Here is a 26,376-nt window from a genome sequence, read left to right as displayed (position 1 = left end):
CTTTTCCTGAGTGACTGGTTTACTGAGTGGGTGGTTTTTTTAATGGATTGTTGTACTTTACTGCTTTTAATATGTTTTGGTGTGGCTTAGGTTTCATAGTATATACGGTATTCGTTTGATCCTTTTTAGTATTTGTAGACTCACAGTTGTTAGCTTTACTATTGTCTTTTAATGATGGGTCCTTTCGAGGAGAAAGACGGGGTAAAAATAAAATAAAATAAATACTTCACAACTTGCTCTAAGGAAGAAGGGTATGTCTCCTTGCAGTAATATATAGGATACAAATGTAATAGAAAACAAATATATAAAAACAACATGTGCACATATGCCTTGATCACACTGGCGCTGTTCTGTTTTTGCAACAGAGAATATTTTCACGGCGGCCTTTGAGTGCCTCTCCTGAGCTGCTGAATAACCACAATAGCTGGGTGTGAAAACAGCCTGCCTTACTCCTATGCGCTTGAAATAGAGACGGTTTTCCTCGCAGGCGGGACGGGCACAGAAGCCGCTTTACAAGAAACGGGGTAATGGTAGCCAGAATTTTACAGACCGCCTCCAGAGTGGGTTCTTGACATCTGGTGCACAAAAAACACACTTGCGGAAGTTACAGAGAAGTCTGGTGGCACCTGCCAGGCGCGAACAGGCTTTATCGCGTGGGTGGGTGGCAATGGACGTGGACGGCAGCCCCGTCTTCAGGGGCTTGTTTCCAGACTGGTTTCACAGCCATTTCTCTGAAAACACCAGCTGCCAACCTTAAGACGTTGAGATTCTCCTGAATCGTGCTTGCAACGTGTAAAGGAGGGAGCCGGACGGTGGCTGGGCTTGACGCCTGGCAAACATCCACCTCCAATTCCTGCTTCTCCGGCGTGGCTCCGGAGAGCGGGACGGGGACCCCCTAGAGCAGGGTGGAGCGAAGGGGGAGCTCTGCAGAAACCCCATGGCTGCCTCTTGAGAGAGGAAACACAACACCTCCCCGTGAAGACAGGAGCCGGCGGTCGCTGTGGTTGGAGACTCGTCGCCTCTTCACACCTCGGAGCACAAAAGCCGTACATAAAATAACCACACCGAGGGTGAGAAACCGTCAGTCCTCTCCCTCCGTTCAAAACAACAGATAACCAACGCATCGGGTGCTGCACACAAAAATTTTGCAGCTGATGGAGACGGCGATGGCACTCGTTTGGGGAGACGATCCAAGCTCTACCTTATGTCTGAATGGTTTTACCGGTTTGCACCTCCTTCTGCGCATCCTCAGACAGAAACGGGACATCGGAATGCGACAGATGGACAGACAGGCAATCCCCAAGCCCTGCAAAGGACAGGGAAGTGAGGTTTCTCTCCGAACCATTACCTACACACCTTAAGTGCAGAAGCGGGGTTGGTGTGACTTTCTGTTTCGCTGGCTCACTGCCACGATTCCCTTTCTGTTAACAACCACAGCCGCAGGGGGCGAGGAAGAGCCGATCTTTCTCCGGATGCGCTGAGCCCCCAGCTCCCATCGACTTCAGGCCCAAAGAGGCCTCAAAGATGGGGGCCGGAGTCCGGCGCAAGTGGAGAAGAGCAGGCCTGGGGAGCGCCCGCTTAAGACTCGCTAAGCCGGCTCACCACAAACCGAAGCGAGCGAATGTCTTGCTTTTTTCTCTCCAATGACAAATGGGGATGGGGGTATGTTTCGCCTGGAGATGACGGGGGGAGGCGATACAATATTGTTGTTTTTCAAGTGCTCGAAACCCCCTCTCCTCCTACACATCCCAGAACATGGTGGTTTTCTCTGGCTTCAGAGAGCAGAACCCAGACCAGGGGATTGGAAACTGACCTGTGAAGCAAAAGGAGATTTTTTTTTACTCAAAATGAGAAAGACGTGTCAGCCGCAAGAGCTGTGGAACAGATGGCCTCTGAAGCGAGTGGAATCTCCTGCGACAGAGGCTTAGGAACGGAGGCTGGGGAGCCGTCTGCCAGAGATACTTGAGGTGTGGACACCTTGCATCAGGCAGGGGCTTGGAATGAAATGACCACACAAAAAAAAATTTGCTCCCCTTTTTGCCACAGGGGTTTATAAAACTCAGCCGGGCGCTTTCCTAAACGGAACAAAAACGACAACTAGATCCAAGCACCGGGGTGCAGACTGGAGGCGGGGAGTCCCTAGCCTTCGCGACAACGTTGGTGGACTTCAGTCTCCAACAGCCGTCACGGTGGAGGCGAGTGCGGGTCACAGGCTTAAGGACTCTTTTGGTGGGAGCGGCCCCCGCAGCCCGGTTATTCTGGATGCTTACTCCTCTGCTACGTTCCCTTTGCTTCACAAAGATACACACCCCGCGACACCACAAGAGGAAAGCATAACATTTATTGAACTACTGTCTAACTTAACTGCCCTGGCCTTCTGCTTCCAAATCCAGAAGGCGAGCTAACTCTAACCTGGGCTTATCCTGGGTGAATCTCTCGAGGTGCGTTCTTCCCCGCCCCTCCCCCGCGCCGTCTGCTGCCATCACGGATGGCGTCTACTTGTCTTGGAACTAGAGATTCTTCCCTGAGCAACCGTGTCACAGTGCTGAAGGCAAAGGAGATGCTCTCCCTGAGGTGCCCAGCGCGGGGAGGGGGGGTGCCCCTGCGGCAGGCAAGACTGTTCCTCTTCCTCCCCGCCCCGAGGTCATTCACACTCCTGCCAGGCCCTCGCTGACAGGCATGCTGATGTGGGCCGTGAGCAGCGGCTCCGTCTCCCCCTCGCGCAACACGAACACCTGCAAAGCAGAGGAGAGACAGAGTGGGCTGCGAGGAGGAATGATCGTGGGAGGCTGGCTTGAAACTATCTTCAGAAAAATATTTTCAATCCATCCATCCATCATCAAGAGATCACAGTGGGGTAGGGGAGGAATGCAAGCACATCTGGGTGCGGGACGTGGAAGACGTGCGTACCATGCCTAGAGAACAAGCACAGGGTACTGGCTGGTGGGCTGGGCCGGGACCTGGAAGATCGCCCTTGAGCTTCGAACCCATGAGGGTTTGTCCCGACACACCATCTCAACTATCTTAGGGGTGAGGTTTGGAGTACAAAGAGGCACAAAGCGGAGGAAAAGATGCCTGGGTCGCTCACGCACACCTTGGCGTTCCGGAGGGCAGGCAAAAAAATCCCTGCCTACAAGAATCTGGGATCAAAACAAACACACACGGCTGCTTTTTTTTAAAAAGGGCAGAAGGGCGGCAGCCTGCCAGAGGCCGCTAAGACCGTAACGGAAGCCCCAAGGGACCAATCTTTCCAGCCTGGGACGAAAATCAAACGGGGGGAGGAGGGGGGGCACCGACCTTAATAATATCGGAGATGGCTTGGTCGCTGAGACAGGTCACAAAGGTTACTAGGGGGTAATTCAGTCCTGGGACCAACATAGGGGCCTAAAAGGGGAGAGAAGAAGAGAGAGACAGGAAAGATCGTCCTCAATGCAAGGAGAAACATGGGAAGGGAGACGCAGAGAGGAGGGCGAGAAAGACAGGGGTTCTTCGGGATTCCAGGAGGAAGACGGAGGGCCAGGTGGCAATCGGCAACTCGGAAGGAAGACGGCCCTTCCCTCCACGGCACGTAGGGAGGTTGACCAGGCTGGAAGGCTAATCTTACTTCCTTGGTGATTACAGTACGGCGCCTTATCTGAAGGCAGCAGGATCGCTGCCTTCAGCAACACACAGTTGTTTTCCCCAAATATGTCCCGTCGGAGACCACACTTGCTGGACTCTGACCAAAGGCGGGGAGTCAGAGGAAACGAGGGTTGGATGCTGAAGGCGTGTTGCGCCCTAGAACCTTGGGAACGACACCCTTGAGAAGTAGGTTCTGCTAACAATGTTTTATAGAATCATAGAATCGTGGAATTGGAAGGGAGCCTAGAAGAAAACCAACTCTTGATCACTTGCTCAAGGCAGGCACCCTAATCAAAGCAGACCTGACGGAGGGCGGTCCCATTTCCTCTTGAAGGCCTCCAACGTTGGAGCGCTCAGCGCCTTCCGAGGTCAAGGGTTCTGTCGTCGTACTGCTCTAACAGTTAGGAAGCTTTTCCTGATATTCACCCGAAATCTGGCTTTCTGTCACTTCAGCTTAATATTAACACGTCCTGGATGGCAGTCTTTCCTGCATTTGAAAACTGCTGTCCTATCTCCCCCTCCAGTTTTCTTTTTTCAAGGCCCATTTCCTTTTGTCTTTCCTCCGAAGGCTTGGTTTCTAGGGCCCCCCGATCCTTCTCGTCGCCCTCCACTGAACCTGCTCTCACAAGGTCAGCCTTCTTCTTAAAGCATGATGCCCAGAACTGAACACGGACATTCAAGGTCAGACCTGAACCAAGCTATTTTTGGGCCGTAAAAGATAACTTGGGGAGTGAGGGCCACCCACCCACCACCCCATCGCTCGGGAGAAGGAGGCACTTACCTTGAAGAAAGGGTGCTGGACGGAGTACAGCTTTTCATCATAGAGAAAGCTGATTACCAGGCCGGCGATCGCCCGGATGTCCGACATGTTCTGGAGGTTAAGGATCAGCTTAAACTTGGGGCCCATGCCCTGGACCTGGGGAAGGGAGAGAGAACGAGCTGGAGAAAACAAAGCCTATGGGGGTGGGGGGAGAAGAGTGTACCTGGAAGATCCCCCCCCATGACTCCAACTAGGAGGGGCCTTTGGTCTGGAGATCCTGCTCCGAAGCGCCACGTGGCATCTGCTTTTGAACAAGGGGAACCTGGCCCCTCCCAAGATCAAGGTTTCAGAGACTGGCTTTATCCTTTAACACAGCTGTTTTCTCTCCCTTTTCTCCGAGTTTCCCACTCGCGTCTCTACTTCGCTGCTTTCCTGGATTTGCTTTTTCAGCCTTCGGCGTCGCTGAAGACGGATCAAAGATCCAGACCCCCACCAGGATAGGAATGAGGGGGACCCCCTTATTTTTAATGTCCCGGAAAGACTGCACACCGTTGTATTTCTGTTTCTCATCCAGGGGGTTGGAAGGGACCTTTAAAAAAATGCAGCAATGTGGTTGGGAGTGAACACACAAACAAAGGGAAACGTTCATTCGATCGGGACTTGGAAATGGCAAGGCAGCCCCCGATGTCACAATTGGAGGAGGAAGTGGGGGGATCGAAGGAGCACAAATTCTGGTCCCAAACGACTTCTGCCTTCCATCAACGAGATACCCATCAATGGCTGCAAACGAGGGTTGTGGAGATTTTTTTTTTTTGGTTCCTATCAACCTCCATCTCTCCGCCATTTTAAGACATATTGCCTCCCTTCAAGCTCATCCTGACAGGCAGGGTCAATATCCTCCAGACTCATCAACCCTGAGGCACACGGACCCTTCCAACTTATTTAGAAGAAGGGCAAAACACAGTCGGGCCCCCGTAGGATCAGTATCCACAGTCTGAAAATATTAAAGGCAAAAATCCCAGAAATAGGTATTTCTACAATGTACAGTGGTGCCTCGCTTAACGAGTGCCTCGCTCAATGATGAATTCGCATAACGATGGCCTTTTCTGGAAATTTTGCCGCCTCACCTAACGATGTTTCCTATGGGGGATTTTCGCATAACGATGTTTGGGACCTTGCTGCTCTTAACGATGACAGTTTTAGGTCCCCTGTTTCGCGTAACGTTTTTTTTTTGACAGCCCTGTTTTCGCTATTTTAAAACTATTATACATTTAAAAAAAATGTTTTAAATGCTTGGAATCGTTAATGCACCTAATAAAACCTTCGTTAAAGTAATTTGGCTTCGTTCTGAGTCTTTCTGAATTTTTGGTGATTTTTTTTTCACCATTGAAATGTATTGAATAGGCTCCTATTGGAACGAATTAACCGGTTTTCAATGCATTCCTATGGGAAATGGTGTTTCGCTTAACGATGTTTTCACATAACGATGTTTTTAATGGAACCAATTAACATCGTTATGCGAGGCACCACTGTATTTAGCAGAACTGGCCACTAGAAGGTGCCAGAGACCATACTATGTAGAGTGCCATTACTGTATTTTACTGTACTAGTGTTTGCTGTTATCCAGGATCTGCGGAGGGTGGGGGTAGCTGGGAAACGATCCTCTGCAGATACAGGGGTTCCCAACTGCATCTTCCACCCACCGCTGACCTCGCTAAGCTGTAGACCGCGAGTCCTCCCCATCCCCTATCCGCCTTTCCCCCTCACCACTGCATTCATCTTGATCGGCTCCTGCAGCGACTCCGAGATGGGCGCCATGCTACACTCCAGCGCCTGGACGTAGGCGCGCGCTGCCATGAGGCGTATGCGGCTCAGGTCGGTCTGGAACACTCGGTGCATGGCTGAGCGAAGAGGGAAACGGAAAGCAAATGGAGAGGTAAAAGCGGGTGAGATCCGAGAATCTTGGAACCGATCTCCTGCGGATCTGGGGTCCTACCGTACCGAAGGAAATGGACCGAAACTTTGACCATGCACAGAGGAAATTTCTGTCTTCCTGCTAAATCAGTCATTCAGCCAGAACAAGGAGGAATGGGACTCTGGCCTTAAGGGGTTTGTAGGATAGTGCCTTAAATCTCAGGGCCCATCACTGCCCTCTCCAGTTAGGACCTGGGAAGACCCGGACCTAAAAATCCTAGGGAGTTGCTCCCACCCCATGCAGGCCACAGGCGGGCAACCTCCGGCTGCCATTCTTGAGGACCCGGGCGCCTCCAGGGACTGCCTTAACCCTCTCCTCCATGGGAAACGGGACACGATAACAAAGTCACTTCCAGCCTGTAACAAACTACTTCCAGTTAAACTGTCAAAAACCAAACGGACAGGATGAGGGAATTTGGGATAAGACCCTAGAGCTTTGGGCTTCATGATTGCGATCGCTGGTACGGAGAACATTCAGCTTGACAGAGGAGGGATCTGGCAGAGAATCAAGGCTGATTCCTAGACATCTGGGGCTCCACGTGGATCTTGCCCAGATCCTGCAGAAAAAAACACTGGTGACTTTTATCCACTTCCTGTCTAGACCTTTATAGAGTTTTTCCACGGCAGCTTATTCTGCAGAGGATCTGAAAGTCCTCCCCCTGCGTCAGGCGGGAAAAACACAACTCTCGCTCCGGAGAGGCTGCTGGAAACCACGAAGGACAGGGGTCGGACAGCTAGGATGGGAGCTGGGAGCCCAGTTTTTATTCCCAGCATCTCTTGCAGTTAGGATCGGGACCAGAAGCGGGCCAAAATGGCAAAATCAAAACTCAGGAGCGCTTAGACGTCCATTCTCAGTTTTGATGCTTTGGGGGGGGGAAAGCTGGGGCTGCCGCCCCGCCCCATGTGCAAAAACTACCAGCTTCTAGAGGCCAACAAAGCAGAACCTCCTCCCCTTTTGGGTGCACAATTCTGTTCATGCACGTGGGGAGTAACTTAGGATCTCAAATGCAATAAGTGGGGTGGGGGGGCACAGACTTAATGGCAGTGTGCATTCGGTAGCAAAAGCCCCCAGGGCTTACCAACGGCATTCTCCCGCTCCCTCAGCGTCTGGTCCACATACAGCTTAGTTTTCTTGGGAACGTTGAGTTTGATGCTCTGGGCCATGGGGGCTCCAACCACGGCGTCCCCCTTGTTGAACGTGGCCGTGCGTTTCATGATCTTGATGATTAATCCCCCGCCTGGGAAGAAACAGGAAAGAGGACGAGACACGAGGAAGGGAGGCAAAGAAGGTGAGGCAGAGAAACAGTAAATACCTAACCTTAAGTTCCAAGCTTGACCCTCTGATCATGTTTGCCTCTTTCCTACCATGTATCACTAAGGACTAGAAGCTTGATCCTATATTTTCAGTTTTAAAATGGAAGAAGAGGCTTCCATGGAGGGTACTGCCTGAACTCCTGACTCCAGACGAGTTAAACAACAACTGCTTCTATCCAAAAAGGCCTGAGATTTCTTCTTTAAGGAGATCCTTTAGCAAAATTTTTGGTTGCCGTTTACTTTTAGCCCCTGAGCCGTTGAAAGCAGGACAATGTATGACTCCTGAAGTTAGAAAGCAGCCCCCTGGAAGCCTCCAGGACTAGGGGCAGTGTACCTCTAAACACGACATCAAGTGACAAAAGGAGACCGTCTGGCTTCACAAGCCGCTTCTCCTAGTCTTACCTTTGGTCGTCATGATGAGGGTGTTGTCTTCCCGCCCGTATCGGCCAAAGCAGATGCTGCTCACGACATCCTGCCAGCAGGAGAAAGAGAGGAAGGGGTGTGGGTGAGATCTCCCAAGGGATTCCTGGCAGATCCCAACGACACCTTCTCTGCCTCTCTGCCACTTTAAAGGCTAAAACTCTTTTTGTATTTGTGAGCGACCCTATTAAATCAGGAGGAAAATATCTCTCAAAGGGTAGGTATTTAAGGGGCTTTCAAGACACACGTTTACAAAGTTCATGTTGTTTCATGTTGATGGTCTTAAAACTTAAACTTTAAACAACAACAACAGGGAAAATAGATAGTTTTAGTGTGTTTTTTTTAATGCCACTTTGTTATGGCAGGCCGTGTCCTACTTGTTTCTTTCTGAGCCTCCCCATCTACAAAAAACATGTGCATTTGTGCAGAACCCCTGATTTATAGCAAATCAGATGCAGGTTGATGCTCGAAAATACAGAACATGGGACATTGCAAGCAACTGACTTATGTGCGGCCACAGTAGTCCTGGTATTTCACATCCGTTTCTGAATAGTGAGCTTCGAGAGTTGTAGTAAAAACACACATACCACATCCCAGAAATCTGATATCTGCTCACCTTTACCTTACGTGCCCCATGCCTTAGAGTGGGACAGGAGACGAGACAATTTGGGCTCCGAGGAACATGCACATACGCCCCTAAGCATTACGGCATGTCTCTGCCCCACCATTAAGGAGGGAACAACACTCTCCTCCCATCATCTCACCTCTTCTCTCTCATCCAGAGCATGGAAGTACATAGTTAATTGTAACTATTTGCTTTCTGTTAATTCCTTTTCTTAATACTCTTGGAACTGCAAAGCTGGAAGGAATTATGGAGTCCAGCCACTGGCCAGGAGACGCTGGAGAATCAAACTCCCAATAAGGGTATCATTACATTATATTTAACTTAATGGCCAAAATCCTATCGCATAGCGGAGCAAATCATGCCAAAGTCGGCCAATGGAATCAAGGCATATTTAGTGAATCACCTCCTTTGTAGCTTCTATTGGTTCAAACAGACTATTCTCATGGTGGCTTATTACACTCAAGTAAGTCACAGAGTTTTGACCCAACTCCGGGAGGCCATGGAAGACAGGAGGGCCTGGCGCGCTCTGGTCCGTGGGGTCATGAAGAGTCGGACACGACTGAACGACTAAACAGCAACGAAAGCCACAGAGTAGGCCCATTGAAACCAATGGAACTTACAGAGGAATTGACTCACTAAAAGCCCACTAATTCGATGTGATTTACTACTCTGAAAAACAGGACTTTTGGCCACTGATAGATAAAAAGGGACGTTTAAGGAAAAACAACTTTGACAGCCTAACGGTAACATCCCAGTTACTTTTTATAACTTTTGGGTCATCACTCAATTTAAGGGAGGAGGAGAAGGAGGAGGAGGAGGAGGAGGAGAACAGCTGAGGTGCTCACTCCTGCCACCCCTCCTGCTCTGGGGTGAGGGCGGAGGGGGCGATAAGGTGGGCGGCCACAGAGGGGGTGTTTGGCACCGAGATTTGCACCACGCAGCCCATCTCCTTTCCGAAAGCCGACGGGAGCCCAGGGGGTCCTCGTGGGCTTCCTCCACGCTCCGGCTCACCTGGGTCTGGATGACATTCACCAGGTTCTTCTCCCGATACACCTGGACCTCCATGTTGGCCAAGGCCACCAGCACCGCTTGGAAGCTCTGGAATTTTTCGTCCAGGAGAGCCATCGTGATGGGGGCGGCTGGCAGGGGAATCACCCAGAGTTTCTTTCCCTGCCAGGATGAGAAGAGGGCGTCAAGGGGACAAGAAACGCCCCTCCGGCACTCCAATATGCCCCCCTCTGCCCCCACCCCAAAGGGATTTCTCAGGTCTGGAAGTGTTCGCCCCACCTTTGGCTTGCTCTCCTTTTCATCAGGAGTCTTTGATGGCTTCTTCTGTTTCTAGATGAATTTGTAACCACCTTATTTCATGTTATTTTGTTCTTGCTGTCTTTTATTTCTTTAAAAAAATGACCACTTATGTTCCGTGCACACTCATGGGACCATATATCAATGAATGAAATACACAAATAAATTTGAGGCTACATTAGGGAGAGCAGCAGCGCCACCTGCTGGGGGTCAGAAAAACACAGGGACACGCACAGAGAGCAGACACGTGCCGGACGCCAAACCCCTACAGCATAGTTCAGTTCGTCTCAGTTGACGCTGATGTAATTCTGATTTATACAACGGAGCCTAGATGATCTAAATGCCTCTGGGGGTGATGGGACATTTTCCTTGCCTGCTCCGGGCCACTGACATGGAAGCAAACCCTGGGGTCTCCCAGCCATGGGCCCAATCCGTAAACCTCCCGCCTGGAAGAGGAGCCCACGCCCCTCCTCGGCCCCCACCTTCTGAGTATAGCTTTGCAAGGTGTCATCCGAACAGGCCGCCACAATGTTCTTTTGCACCCGGACCAGACCCACTGCTTGAGCCGTCAGCTCGATGCTATATTTGGGCCGCTTGGATTCCCTGCGCAGAAGAGAGAGGGAGAAATGGAAACAATGGGTCAGGATCACGGCCAAGGCGGAAGGCAACCCCGGGGAAGGGCTGGCCCCAAATGCACAGCAGCCTGAGGTCCGTCCGGGGGCTCTTGTCTGGGGCTCGACATTAAGAGAGGGGGCAACGGCGTGGCTCTGCACACAGGTTTGGGCTACAACTCCCATCATCATCATCCCCTACCATGAGCTTGGGGGGTGGATGGGAAGGAACCCCAGTCCCATCCGGAGGGCTCGTGTTCCTTGGCCACATATTTCTTATCAACAATCTTGCTTATCAAATTGACTGCAGATCGCCGAGCGAATCTACCTCTTCCAGCTTCCTGCCTTAAAGACGCCCCACCATCGCCGCAGACCCCTAACGCGGCACGCCGCATCGATAAGACGGGAGCAGGAGACGGCTGGCTCGTGTTCTTGAGCAAGCCACTCTCAATCCCTTCCTTTCCTGGCAGCCAGAGAACGCCGGCTGCCCTCCGGTCAGCAGCTCCAGCGGGTCTCCTCGGGGTCACCCATCGGGGCCCTGAGCTGACTTGCTGGGGGGAGGTTGAACATTTGGTTTGATTCCCATTCCATAAATACAGCGCTATGTGAAAACATCGCTGAACTGGACGGGGAAAGCCATTGGAATGCATTAAACTTAGTTTAATGCGTTCCAATAGGCTCCAAAACTCACCGTTCAGCGAAGTTTTCCTATAGCCGGCAGCCATTTTCGCGCCCTTGGTAAGCGAGGGGAGGGCGCGAAAACGCTGTGCACGGCCATTTGGGGGCTTCCGGCGGCCATTTTGGAGCCGCCGAACAGCTGATCCGCGGCTCCGTTTTGCGAAGATTGGTAAGCGAAACGCTTACTGATCTTCGCAAAGCAATTTTCGGCCATAGGGGCCATCGGTATGCGATCGCATTTGCGATCGCTAGAATGTCCTCGCTATGCGGATTCGTCGTTCTACGGTGCGCTCGTTAAGCGAGGCACCACTGTAGTATGAGTAGACCTTTGGTCTAGATGGGCGGGGTACAAATCTAATAAATTAAATAAAATAAAATAAACAAGGCTGAGTGGGATTCTGGGTGGCTTCCCCACTGTCTAAGCCCTGCTAAGGCTTGCTCTCAAACTTATCTGGGACGCAAACTTGTCAGCTCAAATTCTCACACCTCCCCACTCCAACGCTGGTCCCTGTGTTTCCCCCGAACCCCCCCCCCTGCGTCCCTCACCTGCGGAGGATGTAGATGCACCCGTTGCGGCAGGCCACCGTGAGCCGATACTCCACGTCAAACTGCCCTGTGACATCCAGGAAAGCTGGCACGCTGGGCACTGTCATCTGATGGGGGGAGGGAATGAAGAGTGCGCTGAGAGCCGGCTCCCGGGCACGAGGCTCAATCCTCCTCCTCCTCCTCTTTGAACGGCAGAGGCTGGAAGGGACCCCCCCAAAGATCATCCAGTCCAGCCCTGTCAAGGAGGTACCGGGTGGGGAATCAAACTCCCAACCTCTGGTTCTGCATCAGGAGGCCTTAAACCACAGAGCGATTGAGCCGTTCTAGACAGCCAGTGAAGTGACAAGCGTTAGGGTGGCCGGGCTCGGAAGGGGTAGTCAGCAAGAGCAAGAGATGTCCCCCCCCCACCAAAAAAAAAAGCCCTGACATCCAAATCCAGGCTTCTGCGATTTCATGGATACAGGGCACCCAGCCGTTAGAGCTAGCTACATTTCTTTCAACCCCGATTTTTTAAAAAAGCATTGATTTTCAATATGCTAAATGCTGACCCTTAACAGCTGATCGTCCCCCTGCAGCTCACATTTCCCTCACAAAGAGGTGAGACAAAGTGCAGGGTGTATATTCTTCTTCCTTTTTATCCCTTGTCACTCTCGGTGAGGGGTCCCACGCCTGGAGGAGGCTTGGGAGATCTTCCCACTGTAAATCAAAGTCTCCACCCCAGGCGTATTGTATCGAAATGGTATGCCAAAACCCCACTGGGCCCCAAAGCGAGGTGCTGTGTTCCTTTGGAGTGGGTCCAGAAATTCCAAGGGGACACACAAAACTACGTGATTTTCATAATAGGGGTGGGGGAAAATTTTTTTATCAGCATAAACAACTTGCAGTGACAACTATCATCACACAGGATGTAAGATTTCTCAAGATCAGCTCTGCAGGCTTCCTTTTTCACACACAATATTTTCTATTCGCTTTTAGGGTTTATTTTAAAGTTGCGGACGTGACACTTTGCTGAAGAGGGGACTGGAGGAAGGAGAGGTGGGGAGGTTTGAAGGCTTCTCAAAAACTGGGTTTGCTACACCGTGCCGTTGCAGAAAATACGCAAACGAGGTTGGGTTGTCCCCTTGGCCCTTGTGGGGAACCTGTAAAATTTGGGGTGGAGGCAATCTGCGGCCCTCGAGAAGTTGCTGGACAGAATCAGCCTGGAGGGTTGGGAGGTTTGGTCTAAATTTGAAACAGAAGAAGCTGCCTTCTAATGAGCGAGACCCTGGCATCTTTTAGTCCACCATTTAGTCCAGTATCTCAGGCGTTCAGACCGGATTCTCTCCAGAGACGCCTACTCCTTGAACATATGATCTTTTACTGATCTCTCTCTAAAAGAGCCAGTTCCAACATTTGGAGGGTGGCCAAAGACAGACGAGCTCTAATACAAACATGTATGGAGAAAATAGGGTGTTTTTTGTTTGTTTGTTCAGAACATATGGGAATGGGCAAGTGTCTGAGTCACACAGGAGTCTTATTCAGGACCTCACCTTTGCTAGGATGGTGAAAGCCTCAGGGTCTAAGATCAGGATTTCTGTGCTCTCTGTGCCAATCACGAGGCAGCTGACGGCATCCTCGTCCACCATGTTCTTCTTCAGGGTGGCCATGCAGGTGATCACAGTCTGAAACAGGCAGGTGGGGCGGGAGGGGAGCACCGGTTGGCACCCAGCTAAATTCCCAAACTCCCGCTCCACCCACAGACGGGCACAGAGGCAGTCACCTGACGCTTGATGGGTTGCAGCTTATGTTGGTTCACAAAAGATTCCATCTCAGGCGGATCGAGAGTTAGGAACCTATAAATTAGAAAAGGAAAATGATGAGAACAGCACAGGTTTCTGAATCTCCAAGAAAGGAATCGAAGGGCCCGTCAGCTACAGTCTGAGCCAAGGTTAGGCAGACATCAAGGATTTTAATTTTAAAAATTTAGAAAACTGAAGTCTACCAAACCATCAGAATCAGGGGTAATATAATTGCTGGTTAGGAGGAGTCAATGATCTGTTACACTCCCAGAAAGTTGTCCTGGGAAAATCGTCAAAGCTACGAGGACATTAAGACTTCTAAAACAACAGTCTAAACCTGCCCGACAAAGCTGAACAAAATCCCATGAGAAATAACCGTTGCATACAGCCGTTCACAAATGAGAAATCAGGCTGAGAGAGAGAGAGAGAGAGATTTCCCCTTGCAAGTGTTAAAGACTCTTGTTAAAGTATCAGGAGTCAAAAATCTCTGGTGATCTACCACGTCCCAGTCTACCTGCCCCTAAGCGGAGAACGGAAAGTATAAACCATTCCTCACAACCCAGGCTGTCAAAAGAGGGCACGTGGAAATCTACCCTGTTCCCCCGAAAATAAGACCTAACCTGAATATAAGCCCTAGTAGGATTTTTCAGGATGCTCTTCATAGAAGCCCTACCCCCAAAATAAGCCCTAGTTAAGTGAAACCCTGCCCTCCACCCTTATGCAGCCACCAGAAGAAGAGGACAGGACTGTAAAACAAAACATCCCCTGAAAATAAGTCCTAAGGTGTTTTTTGGAGCAAAAATGAATATAAGACCCTGTCTTATTTTGGGGGGTGGGGGAACACACCATGTCACAGAACTCACCTCAAGGACTGCACTGATAAGGGGATCTCAGAGTTTTCCCTGTTAGAAGACAAAACATCATGATCATTAGCATACTGGCTGGAGATGATGTGAGGTGGAGTCTGACCGACAGAGATGGTTAGACGAGACCGTCTTTGGGCCACTTCGGGGATGAGCCCCGCGCCCTAGAGTCGGACACGACTGGGCTGAATGTCAAGGGGAACCTTTACCTAACCTTTACCTTGGGCCACTTAAGTACCAACGCTGGCTTCTACTTCCTTAGAGAATCCTGGAAACAGGGATTTTGTGAACAAGCGAGACTTTCCAGCACCCTCATGAAATGATCTTTCCTAAGACTATTTGGGGTAGGAGGCAGTGCAGTTACCCTTGTATAAAACTGGCACAGAGCTTCGGAAAGAGGCTTCTGTTGTGTGGTTTTTTTTGTGTTACTACAACTCCCAGAATCCCACAGCCAGCAAGGTGGCTGGGAGTTGTCGCTGAAACAGGAACTTTTCCCAGATGTACTAAGGAAGTGGTGAGAATCCCTCTGAATGCTTTCCAGAAATACTAGGGGTAGAACCAACTTGTCTTGATGCCTCACTGGGAAGATGTCAGATCAACCATCCAAACAACTTTGGTTTCTAGAGAGACAGGCGACAAATGATTATGCCCAGGTCATTTAAAGTATTTCACGTGGCTCCTTCTTGGTTTCCTAAAACACTGTGATGTCAGCAAACTGGGAAAGGCTGAAACCGGGTGTGGGACTCTCTAGAGTCCTTAAGAAGGCGGGTTCTCAAAACGTTGGCCCGGCAGATGTTTGGGAACTTCAGCTCCCAGCATCCCTTGCCACTGGCTATGCCAGCTAGGTCTGCTGGGAGGTGTGGGCCAAAACAGCTAGAGTGCCATCACATTGCTGTCTCTAGAGAGGAGAGCTTTCTGGCTTTTCATTCTTCCGCCTTTTTGCCTGATTTTCCACTTCCATTCATTTTTCTACCTTCCCAGCATTCGGAAAGAGCTCAAGGGAGACTTAGAAGACATCGCCCTGGCCACACAGGGCTCTCCTCACCGCATTTCTTCCAGCATCTCTTTCATTGACAGAAGGTCAACTTTGTCCTGCAGGAAGAGAAAACAGGAGAGTTAGCGGCTGTCCGCAATCAGCCAGATACTCCTCCACGAAGCTAGGCAGAGACCCAAAGGAATGACTCCACTGGACCTCGGTGATTTCACTCTCTCCTGGAGATAGGAGACTAACCTCAGCTGGAAGGTGCTGAGAATTGTGGGAACTCGCTTGGATTCCACTAAACTCTCAACAGGTTATGGGCCCAGCACCATCCTCTGCTACCATCTGCGCTGTGATTTGCACTTGTTCATCTAAGAGACTGACATTATATATGCCACTAGATTCATAAGCTTGCAAATATATTTCATTCCAGCTCCCCAGAGGCTTCTGGATCATATTACCTATTTCAAAATAGGAGCCACAAAAAGGCTCCGTCCCACGATCAATCACGTAACAGTTGCTGGTCTTGTGGAAAGCCAGGGCATAAAATCAAGGGAATGTCACGCCCACAGAGAGAGAGAAAGAAAGAAAGAAAGAAAGAAAGAAAGAAAGAAAGAAAGAAAGAAAGAAAGAAAGAAAGAAAGAAAGAAAGAAGGAAGGAAGGAAGGAAGGAAGGAAGGAAGGAAGGAAGGAAGGAAGGAAGGAAGGAAGGAAGGAAGGAAGGAAGGAAGGAAGGAGCTGATTATGGATAAGTGGAAGGAAGGAGCTGATGATGGATGAGAGAGAGGAAGGAAGGACGGAGCTGATGATGGATAAGAGGAAGGAAGGAAGGGCCTGAAGAGCAAATGCCAAGGCCTGCAGGGCAGCAGAGAGCCTCTTTCTCAGAGCCAAACGTCTGCCCCCCCTCACCTCCTTCGCCTGGTCCCACACGCTCTTCTCCATGGGATTCGGTTCCATTGGAGGCAGAGTAAACTTGAAGTAGGGACGCAGGTTCTTGTACACGTAGATGAAGGGCCCGGAAGCCACAGCCACTGCCGGCACACGTGGCTCATGCTGGTCCATCAAGAAGGCCACAACGCTGGCAGGCAGATCCGGCAGGGCGTTCTCGCTCAGGAGGCCCATGCCCTGATACACCTTCAGCTTCATCTCATACCCCGTCGGGCCAAGGTCACCCACCACCAGCTGGGAAGGGAGAAAAAGAAGAGCTAGGAGGAAGGTTCTTAAAGGTAAGCGCACGGCGTGTGCCCGAAGTCTCTTAATACAAGCTGCAAACCAGTGTGGGCAACTTTAACCTTTAAAGAGACACACTCTTCCCCTGCTGTCAACGTTTGACAGCGGCTGTCCTGTTTCACTTCCGAGCTACCCTGCACAGCAATTTTTCCTCTTTCTCCCTGTTGCAAGAAGGTGTGACGCAAAAGGGGCCAACCAGCACAATTTCAGCATCCGTTTCAGTGGCACGGCTGGTTCCCCCAGGGGCCACGAGGGACGGGGGTTGCCCACCTCTGTTGTAAACCCTCGGAACAAAGACATAGAACAGAAAGGTCTCGAAATGCGCTCAGAGACTTGACTCGAAAAACACTATATATGCATTAATAGGTGCATCCTATGAACAGATGATTAGGCTAAAGGAAGTATTGGACAGAAGATGAAAAGGACCAGACTAGCCACTGGTTTGGGACATGACAGAAATAAAACAGACTGGTATCGATCCAGAAAAGAGATGATGGGCAGAACAGCCCTAACCCTCTTACCTTACAGTCTCCATCGCCATGCAGGTCAGCCAGGGCTAGAAGACAAAGCAAAATTTGTGAAAGCACAATATGGGGATTGGGACGGCATACAAAGGGCCAAAATGACCACACGGGCACTGTTTTTTAGACGGCTACCAAGAAGGCAGAACTGGACTCAAGTTAAAGGGGAATCCGATGGGTGGATCCCAAGAATTTAATGACTGTTTCTTTCCCTGACTCTGCACAATGTAAAACCTGGACGGTACAAGCCAGAAAGGAAGGGAGGGAGAAACATTTCCAGAAATCAATCCAGGAGAGACAAGACCTATAGAATTTTCAAGGAAACATAAACTGTGGTTTGAATGTCTAGTTTCATAGTAAAGTCCACAGAGTTTTGTTTCCGTTTGGTGTTTTTTTCTGTGGAACGAAGTAAAGGCGAGCTGGGGATCCTGGCATAATTTGTGCCGGTAAAGGTGCTTTAATATGTCTCCACTAAGAGGAGATGACAAAGCAACAGGTCTCTTGTTATGCGATACTGGAAACCCAAGGGAAGCTTGATTCTACCAACTGCTCTTATCCTGTTCTTGATCGCGACATCAAGATTTCGCTTGGAAAGTATCTGACCCTTGCTAGCAAGATCCAGCCCCCATGCCACAGTGCAAATTTTTATTTATTCATTTATTCTATTTGTACCCCGCCTATCTGGTCAATACGACCACTCTCGCAAAGTCACAAGAAGAAAAAGAGGATGCGAAGCATCTCTAAACAGGTCTTGCCCTACCGTTGGGCAGAGTGATGTGACTGCCTCAGGCAGCAGAAGTTGCACCGATAGATTCTTGATCCAGAGCCTTCACTGATTCGGACATTTCAGGGAGCGAAATGTCTCAAGCCAGTCTTCTTGCGTCCTTGTGTAAACACGGCATTTCAAAATCTACCCCCCTCAACCGTTGTAAGTCATGTTCAGTCCCCCCACACCTTTTGATTCCACCTCTGCCCCGTCAAAGAAAAAAAAAGGAAATAAGTTCCCCCTTCTCAGGGGAGAAAGAGTTGACACTTACTGATGCAAGAGGAAAAGGTGAACAGGTTGGCCACTGGGTCGTAGTGGGCATCCAGCCATTTCGAATGGGCTTGCGTACTGGCAGGAGCAGGAATGATGGGCGAGGAAGGAGAGAAAACATACACAGATAGAGACTTTAGACATTTTGCGAATGTTTCGCGCGGATCCAACGTTTCCAGAAACCCTCCTTTCCTCCTGGCCTTTTAACACCTTCCAACACCTTTCCTGGAGAAACAGAACCAGGCCGAATCCTGTTCCTCCCTTGCACTGGCATAAATGGTGGGTCGCGGGAGACGCTGGAGACGGTTTCTACGCATGCACAAGAAGATGATGGCAGGCAAACCTCCTTGCACAAGATCGGAAACGGCTAGGATCTTCTCCGCCGGAATCATCCCGGAGGTCATCTAGTCCAACCCGCTTTTCAGGGCCGTACAGGCTGCGGCTGCAATATCCTTGTTTTCCTCTCAGCTTAAACACTTGCACTAAAGGAGAACCACCACCACCCCTGTACGTCCCCAGAGGCATCTGTTCTGCTGCTCAATGTTGCTTCGTGGACAGAAAATGTTTAATCCCCATTTTTTCCCCGCTTTCTATCCGCTGGTTCTAGTGCGACCGGCTGCTTCGGCTGGGGGGGGAGGCGCACGAACCTCCTGCCTCCCCTTCATTTTCTCTTCTCCGTCCTAAAACCGGATCCCTCCGGCCACTCTTGACCGGTGCCCTGACCCCCACCCCCCATCATCATCACCCCCCACACACATACTCAAGTCACCAAAGATTGCAGTCCTTCTGCGGGCAAGGCAGAAAAGCCATGCAAGGAGCTGCTTTTCCCCAGCGCATAAAAGGCACTGCAAGAGAAAAGCAGCACCTGTTGGATTTCGGCCTGGCACCCTGGAAAACCTTTTAAGAACAACTCAGGAATGCCGTGAAAGCAGACAGGGATACAATTGGGGGGGGAGGGAGGAAGAGGGATCCCCACCAGCCTTCTGAAACCAAATTCAACACCCCCTGTGACCCACAGACACCCTCCATCCTCCAGAGGACCCAGGAGTCCGAGCCCCCCCCTTTCCCCCTCCTAGCTTTCCACCACAATGGGGACCGGGGAGGGGGGGGAACGGAAACTTATTGGCCACCCGCTAAAAGAAGCGCTTGGGTGTCATCTCGTCCCCTGTTATTGCAACTCTCTTTACCTTTCTCCGGTACTTCCAGAGGACGCCGCGGCCGCCATCTACGGATAAGCCCTGGAATCCGTTACCATGGAAACTACACGGCCGCCAATGGGTGCAACGGGAAAACGGGTCCCCCTTGGCAGAACGCGAGTCCATAGACTTATGCACGGTAGAGTGACACGCACCGACTAGCTTCCGGACTGACTTCGGATTTTAATTTACTTTTTTGTAAAAAAAGAGAGAGACAGACAGACACGGAAATCGAAGAAGCCGAGTTCAGAGCTGCGAAATGTTACCGCTTTTGGGGCTGGACCTGCTATTATCAGATCTACATGTCCCTCTTGATTCCCCCCCAGATGTGGCCAGAGAAATACTATGAGACCACAAGCATTCACTGCAATGGGGCAGTGGTGGAGGGAAGCTGAATTCTGGGATCAGCGGGCCAAAAAAAGGGAGCTTTCCAATGCTCTGGCCAAGTTATGCATATTTTTGGCAGCAGCTGGTGTGGCTCCAGAGCACACTTGACAGGGTCTTTCTCGAAATGAAGCACCGGGTCGTTTGCATGACTGGGGACGTCCAGAAGGGGATGCATCTTGGCGGCTATGGAGGCATGATTTGGCCCCAAACCTATTTCCCGGGGAGCAGGGGAGAAATCTATTTGTGGGCTGAGCAGAAGACCATCTTGGGCCTTGCATCAGTTTGGGTGGGTCGTCATATGGAGTCCACATGCCACCAATAAAATGTACCCCACGATCCATCGCCTCCCCCATTCCAGGTACACCAGTCTCAAGAGGACTGGGCCAAGGAATCACGTGGAAAGATCACACCGGATCCTACCGTGAAGGGCCACTTTGCTGTGATCTCTGTTAGAGGGACCTCTCTGCCAAGGAACGGGGTCCCACCACCCCAAAAAAGCACAGCCCTCCTGCTGGGCCAAAAAGAGGTGCGTTGTGCACACCTCCAGGTCGGGCTGGTTCGCCATTCCCTCTACGGCGTGTGGTCACTGGGAAATCACTTGACTGTGCCCCAACGTGGTCCAAAATGAGTTGCATTTCCCTGTCTGATGGCACTCCTTAATTAGTGCGACAACTGGATGGAAACATGCCTAGTATTTCCGGGTGGGTATTCCTGTCCTGTCAAAACTATGGTTTTTCCAGTAGCGATATATGGAAGTGAGAGCTGGGCCATAAAGAAGGCTGACCGCCGAAGAACGGATGCTTTTGAATTGTGGTGCTGGAGGAGACTCTTGAGAGTCCCCTGGACTGCAAGGAGAACAAACCTATCCGTTCTGAAGGAAATCAGCCCTAAGTGCTCACTGGAAGGACAGATCCTGAAGCTGAGCCTCCAATCCTTTGGCCATCTCATGAGAAGACTCCCTGGAAAAGACCTTAATGTTGGGAAAATGTGAAGGCAAGAGGAGAAGGGGACGAGAGATGACGAGATGGTTGGACAGCGTCATCGAAGCGACCAACATGAATTTGAACTCTGGAAGGCCATGGAAGACAGGGTCTGGCGTGCTCTGGTCCATGGGGTCACAAAGAGTCAGACACAACGACTAAACAACAAAAATTCTTGTCTTAAGGATGCAGGCTCATCTGGGGGTGCCCTAGAAAGAAACATTGGAAGCCGAGACGACAACTGCACGCAGCTTGTGTCTTTCAAGGCCGTTGCCTCACTCCACCTCATTGCAGGCCTGGCCTAATTTTTTACACATACAAAAAAAATTCCAATTATTGTAGTCTGAAAGCCAAGGGCCTCTGATAGACACGGTTTCTCCAGTAGTTCGGAGGTATCATTTCAGGTAACCTGAACCTCACTTGCAAAGCTCCAAGTCCATATTCAGTTTAAATTTAAGTTCCACTTAACAAGAAACCAGTGATACTACCCCATTAAAGCTTTTTGTGTCAAACGATCTCTATGCAAAAGAATGTTCATGTATATCTAAATATAAATGTACATGGCCCTTCATTGGCCTTTTTTTTGCACAGAAACATTTAGAAGACATAAAATCCCTTGTTCCTCATTCATGTAGTGAATGGGGGGGGCATCACATCTTCAAGTATGTGCTGCTACACCGATAAGAGAAAGTGGAAAGTTTTGACCAGCCAGGGATTTGCAAAGCTTGTAACTTTTATATCCTCCCTTTTCTCCGGGGGCTACACCAGTCCCTCTTCATTTCACCTTTTCCCCATGCCTTTATTTCACCAAATGCATGAGGTGATACCCTGGATTCAAGAAGGACGCCTCAGGCAAGTCAAGCCATCCATCAGATGTGGACATAAACTAGAACGCGTGTGTGTCTATCTTCCCTTAAAGAAAAATGATTACTGTATATGCAGCTCAACACTAGCTGTGTCTCAGGACAGCTGGCTCCAGATTTGCCTTTTAGGGAAACCTTCTAAAATCTAGCAAATGAATTAGATTCCTCTTCCATATGTATACTGCCTGGCAGGTGCCAAATTCCTCACAGCAAGCTGCGCAAATTCTAAACCTTGTAAAATACTATTTTTTCCATTCACGGATGACACAGGAGTGACAGAGGAAAAAAGACCCTCTTCATGACCTCCCCTCAATTCTCCAACAGCAGCAACATATAGGAACCATCCTTTATTACTTCCAACCCTTCTCCAGTATGATCCGCCATCAGGGATTAATTAACTACAATCAAATTAAACACCCACCCTCACCAAGGGACCGTCCGCTCCAAGAAAAATAAAAGCATGGGTGCAGGCTGGTGGTCTTCAAATCCACCCTCCAGAATCAGATGGCTTTGTTTCATTTTGGTTGATAAAAAGGTTTTAGTCCAGTTGCAACATTCCACCGAAGCTCCTGGCTAAGGGATATCGTGTTAATTTTTTTAAAAAAAGAATCCGGATGTCTTGGGATCTGCACGAGGTGGGAAGGAAGAATTTGGTTCACACCAAATATCCTGGGAGAAGCCAAGATGGGAGTCTCTGGAGGGTTGGGTCCCCTCGCTCTTCTCCACCCACCCTACAACCCAAGTTGACCAAATCACTCAATAAGTTTCTTAGCCTTGAAGAAACGTCTGAGGTAGAAGACCTGCCACGTAGCTAGACCCACCAAGCAAAGCATGGAGAAGATGCTGAAGTAGAAGACTCGCGCGCTGGTGGATTCTGGAAAGAGAAAAGCGACACGTCGGTAAGATTTATGTCGATGCTCGTCACCCCTTCGAATCTCTCATTTAACAAAATTCAGGGAGATGCTTATTTTAAAAGGCATAGCATAGTCTGCACACAGACAGTCTAGTATTTCAACACAAATCTCTCCATTCTGATGGATTAAATGGCCGGTAACAGGAAAAGTCCTTTTATATCCAAGACAAACAATACTAGCCTGCAGTGGACACAGGACCCAGGAAACTTCCTGTGATTCAAATTTGGGCTTCCATCCAATTCAAGACTCCTACGACTTTTAATTCACTGGCCAAAGATCTCATCAATTACCTTTGCAGAGGGCGATTCTGATGCAAGGAGACAAGAGGCTAACCTTACAGCGGGAGAAGCCAAAGGCAGCTCTACAGAGGCGGTAGAATGCCACTCTCAAGAGCATTCCTCACCATCGGCTCTACTGTCCGAGGCTGATGGGAGTTGTAGTCCAATAGCATTTGAAGGCCTATGCCCCACCCACTGTTTTAGAGGAAGTTTTTGCTCTTTGCATGGACAGGAAAGGAAAGGTTTTCATAACTGCTTACATTAAAAATAGCATTTTTAAAACGACTATCCCGTTTAACTGAACTCCATGCCGTTGGTTAGGTGGTAATTTGGTTCACACCTCCAAAAAGACATTTCTTTCCCTTTGCTCAGATGTTTTGCCTGCGAGGAATTTTAAACTGCAAGCACTTTGAGACAAAGACCAGTCCTTTTATAACCTGGGAAGCACCAAACTTGCCAGTGACACTAAATAAATGAGCAAGGACTCAAAGGTTAGTGGATGACTTGAAGGCAGGAGGAAACAACGGAGGGAGTCTTTATTTGACTCTCCATCTTGTGGCTGCTTGCCAGGACCTGCTTGATGGGCCCGCCGTAAGCAAACAAGGCAGGTCTCTGCCCCCAACCGCTTCCAAACCTATAGCAGTCAACAGCAGATGGCAGAGAAACCCATACAAAGGTTGAAGGAATCGAGACAAACCCTCACCGTTGGTATCCCGCATTTCCTCCTCGCGTTGCTTCATGAATGCAAAATCTTTAACGATGGATTCCGAAAGGTCCTCGAGCCGGCGAAGGTCGACTTCCAAGGGTTTGAGTTTCTCTGCCTTTGCAATCTGCGAGAAAAGGTGAAGATGAGGTGAGATCACCTCATACAGAAGGCTGGAAGACCCTTCGCACCCAAGCCCATCCGGCATGGATTTTTACTCACATCTTCGTAATTCCGGGCCTCCACGCCGTGCTTGATGTTGAGGGTCACCAGTTGTTCGGGAACCCGGAAATGCCCTAGAAGACCCGATAAATAAATGGTTGTCGAAGATGGGAGCAAGGGAGACAAGAGCAGAAAGCAAATAATTCTTGTGCATGGCTTAAGCAGAGAAGTACATGGAACGTTGATATTAAAAAAAATAAAGAATGGTTCGGAGCCTAAAGGGCCTCTCCTTGCCAGGGAGCGAGGTTCTTGCATGGCTTTAGATCTTTAACACATCAAACAAGCATTTAAAATGTGTGACCCATAATGAAGTCAGAAGGGGGCCTAAGAGGTCATCAAGTCCAACCTCCTACTCAGTGACAGACCCAGGCTCCACCTATATCCACCTGCTTTCCTTGGCTTTGGCTCATGGCAGATTCCGCTTGTTCTGGGTGGATTTTCCAAAGGTTGCTGAACACTGAACTGGCACGGATTCTGGCACACCAACCAGGACGTTACTGTGGGAGCAGTGGGACACTGGGCTGCTTAAAAGAAAATGCCCATTGTTCCTGAACTGTATTTGTTGTTCTATGCTATCAAGTTGGAAACAACTTATAAGAGTCCCTAATAGGACTCTCAAGGTGAGATATTTTAAGGAGCGATTTGATCCATTCCACACCCCGGTGAAAGCTGTAGTCCTGGAGGAGGTAGCCGCGTAAGTCTGGGCAAAGCATATCAGGCAAAAGCTAATGGGTTTCCATGGGTCTGGAGAGATTCAAACCCAGACCTCCTGATTTCTAGTCCAGCGGGCTGTCCCATAATATACCACACTGGGTATCCTCTGAACTTTTCCAATGACTGCTTTATTAGGAGCCATCAAGTAGGAAATGACTTCTAGAAAAACCTAACAGGGCTTTCAAGGGGAAGTGAAATATTTAAATAGGTGAATAATGAAACACAGAAACCTATTTCAAATAATTTTAATTTATCTGGGCACTCTGCATAAGCCCTGACATTTGTCATTCCGGAGAAGAAAAATTCAAGAATCCAGAGAGATATGTAGATAGACAGATTAGGTAGATTAGATAGATAGATAGATGGGATAAAATATATACATATGTTTAAAATCCATCTCAATGGACTTAATAAAAGTCAATTATTTCTTCGGTCATTATAAAATATGGGATACTTAAGGAGTGGCTTTACCAGTCCTGCGCACACACTCCAGCAAGCTTCAATGGGAAGAAACTCCAAATCTCACAGAAACATCCGAAATAGGGTAGTTTATTCTACCAAGATAATATAGACTTCTCTTTTTTTTTAGACTGGGCAAGAGAGATGCCATAAACTGGGAGAAGGGTTTATTGGGATCCTGCTCATTTTCAGCTTAAAATGAGTGGCCGGGGCATGCGCAAAGTGCTCGCTCCTCTCCATGGGGTAAACCTACCAGACCCCGACCCATGAGATCAAAGGGCAAGATTCCCACAGTGGACCCGTCCTTGCAATGTATTTTTGATATCTAATTTTTTAAAAACTCTTTAAATCTCACCCAAGGAACTGGAAGACGGGCTCCCGAGTGAGACGGAGGAGCCGAATTCAGCCCTTTTTGCGTCGCTCAGCGGCCCAGGTTGGACGGAAAAGGCAACTCGCCCCTCGAACCCGCCACCCGGTTCCTACCTGGCTGCCCGTGGCTCTCAAAGCAAATCTCGTAGATCTCGTAATCGTCCGTGGTGAAGGCGAATTTTCCTTTCTTGGCATCGTCTTTGGAGTACAGGAGGTGTCCCGAGGAGTCGGTGACCTGCGGGGGGAGAAAAAAAAGTCCAGCTGTGGTGACACCAGCCACTCGCTGCTGTGCCTCTGAGCATGTGCAAAAGGCAAAACCCACATTATGGGAGTCCCTTAGGTGGGGGAAGAAGGCGCTTTGGCCATGCAGGCTCTTCCCACCCCTTCCTAGGGCAGTTTGGAGGGGAAGATCCTAAGATCGTCCAGGGGCTAACCCGCAAGTGAGTGCCTCTGGGCATGTCCAAAGTGCAAAACATATCCAAGAGACCAGAGACCCTTTCTTGGCTGCTGTTTTTGGTTGGTTGGGTGGGTTGGTTTCCCCTGGAGCAGGAGAAGGGGTTTTTAAAGATCTGGGGTGCTCACCCTCAGGTCGGTCCGGATCCCCGGGGCGGCGGCTTCGGACACCTCGTATTGGCCTGTGACCATGACGTCCCGGTGCAGCTCCTCTTTCAGACACTTGCGGGTCTGGGGCGGGAGCTGGAAGGAGAGCCCCTGGCAGCCCCCCGCCGAGAAGGCGGCCACCACCCCCAGCAGGAGGGCCAGCACCCGCGGGACTACCCGCCCCATGATGGACGAGAAAGGCAGCCTGGGCTCCCTCCGAAGCCTGGGCTCGGGGTGTGTGACCCCAGACCCCACACACACACTCCAAACCCCTCTCCGAGCGAGACCCGGGCCCCAGCAACCTCCTGCTCCTTTCCCCAACACGCGGGTCGAGGCGTTCCCACGACCGCGTCGCCTCCGAATGCTGGCCCCGCGCAGCCGAACGCACCGCGCCTGCGCGCGCAGCCCCTTCCCAGCCTCTCCGCCCCCT

The 26,376-nt window shown here is 50.0% G+C and overlaps 2 protein-coding genes across 3 annotated transcripts; both read right to left on the bottom strand.

The window, feature by feature from the left end:
• Positions 1–2,321: 2,321 nt before the first annotated feature.
• Positions 2,322–20,958, bottom strand: BBS1 (Bardet-Biedl syndrome 1). Of its 2 annotated transcripts, XM_072984368.2 has the most exons (17): positions 19,449–20,958; positions 18,263–18,339; positions 17,226–17,260; positions 16,384–16,656; positions 15,541–15,587; positions 14,496–14,534; positions 13,614–13,686; positions 13,384–13,515; positions 11,855–11,961; positions 10,502–10,622; positions 9,726–9,884; positions 8,072–8,141; positions 7,435–7,593; positions 6,149–6,282; positions 4,403–4,537; positions 3,298–3,384; positions 2,322–2,735 (listed from the first exon to the last, which is right to left on the bottom strand). In XM_072984368.2, exons 1-17 carry the CDS (start codon positions 19,484–19,486, stop codon positions 2,649–2,651), a joined length of 1,773 nt encoding a protein of 590 aa, XP_072840469.2. In that variant the 5' UTR covers positions 19,487–20,958; the 3' UTR covers positions 2,322–2,648. The 2 variants fall into 2 exon arrangements, with proteins under 2 accessions (XP_072840469.2, XP_072840470.2); XM_072984369.2 differs by lacking the exon at positions 3,298–3,384.
• A 1,061-nt stretch (positions 20,959–22,019) lies between these two features.
• On the bottom strand, positions 22,020–26,376 carry LOC110069798 (transmembrane emp24 domain-containing protein 10). Its single transcript, XM_020777355.3, has 5 exons — positions 25,929–26,376; positions 25,461–25,581; positions 23,805–23,878; positions 23,583–23,709; positions 22,020–22,561 (listed from the first exon to the last, which is right to left on the bottom strand). The coding sequence occupies exons 1-5, from the start codon at positions 26,130–26,132 to the stop codon at positions 22,440–22,442; spliced, it is 648 nt and encodes a 215-aa protein (XP_020633014.3). The 5' UTR covers positions 26,133–26,376; the 3' UTR covers positions 22,020–22,439.

Source organism: Pogona vitticeps, chromosome 15 (genome assembly GCF_051106095.1).
Source record: "Pogona vitticeps strain Pit_001003342236 chromosome 15, PviZW2.1, whole genome shotgun sequence".
Lineage (NCBI taxonomy): Eukaryota > Metazoa > Chordata > Lepidosauria > Squamata > Agamidae > Pogona > Pogona vitticeps.
The sequence above is the reverse complement of the archived record's forward strand: the minus strand, read 5'-3'. Positions and strand labels throughout refer to the sequence as shown.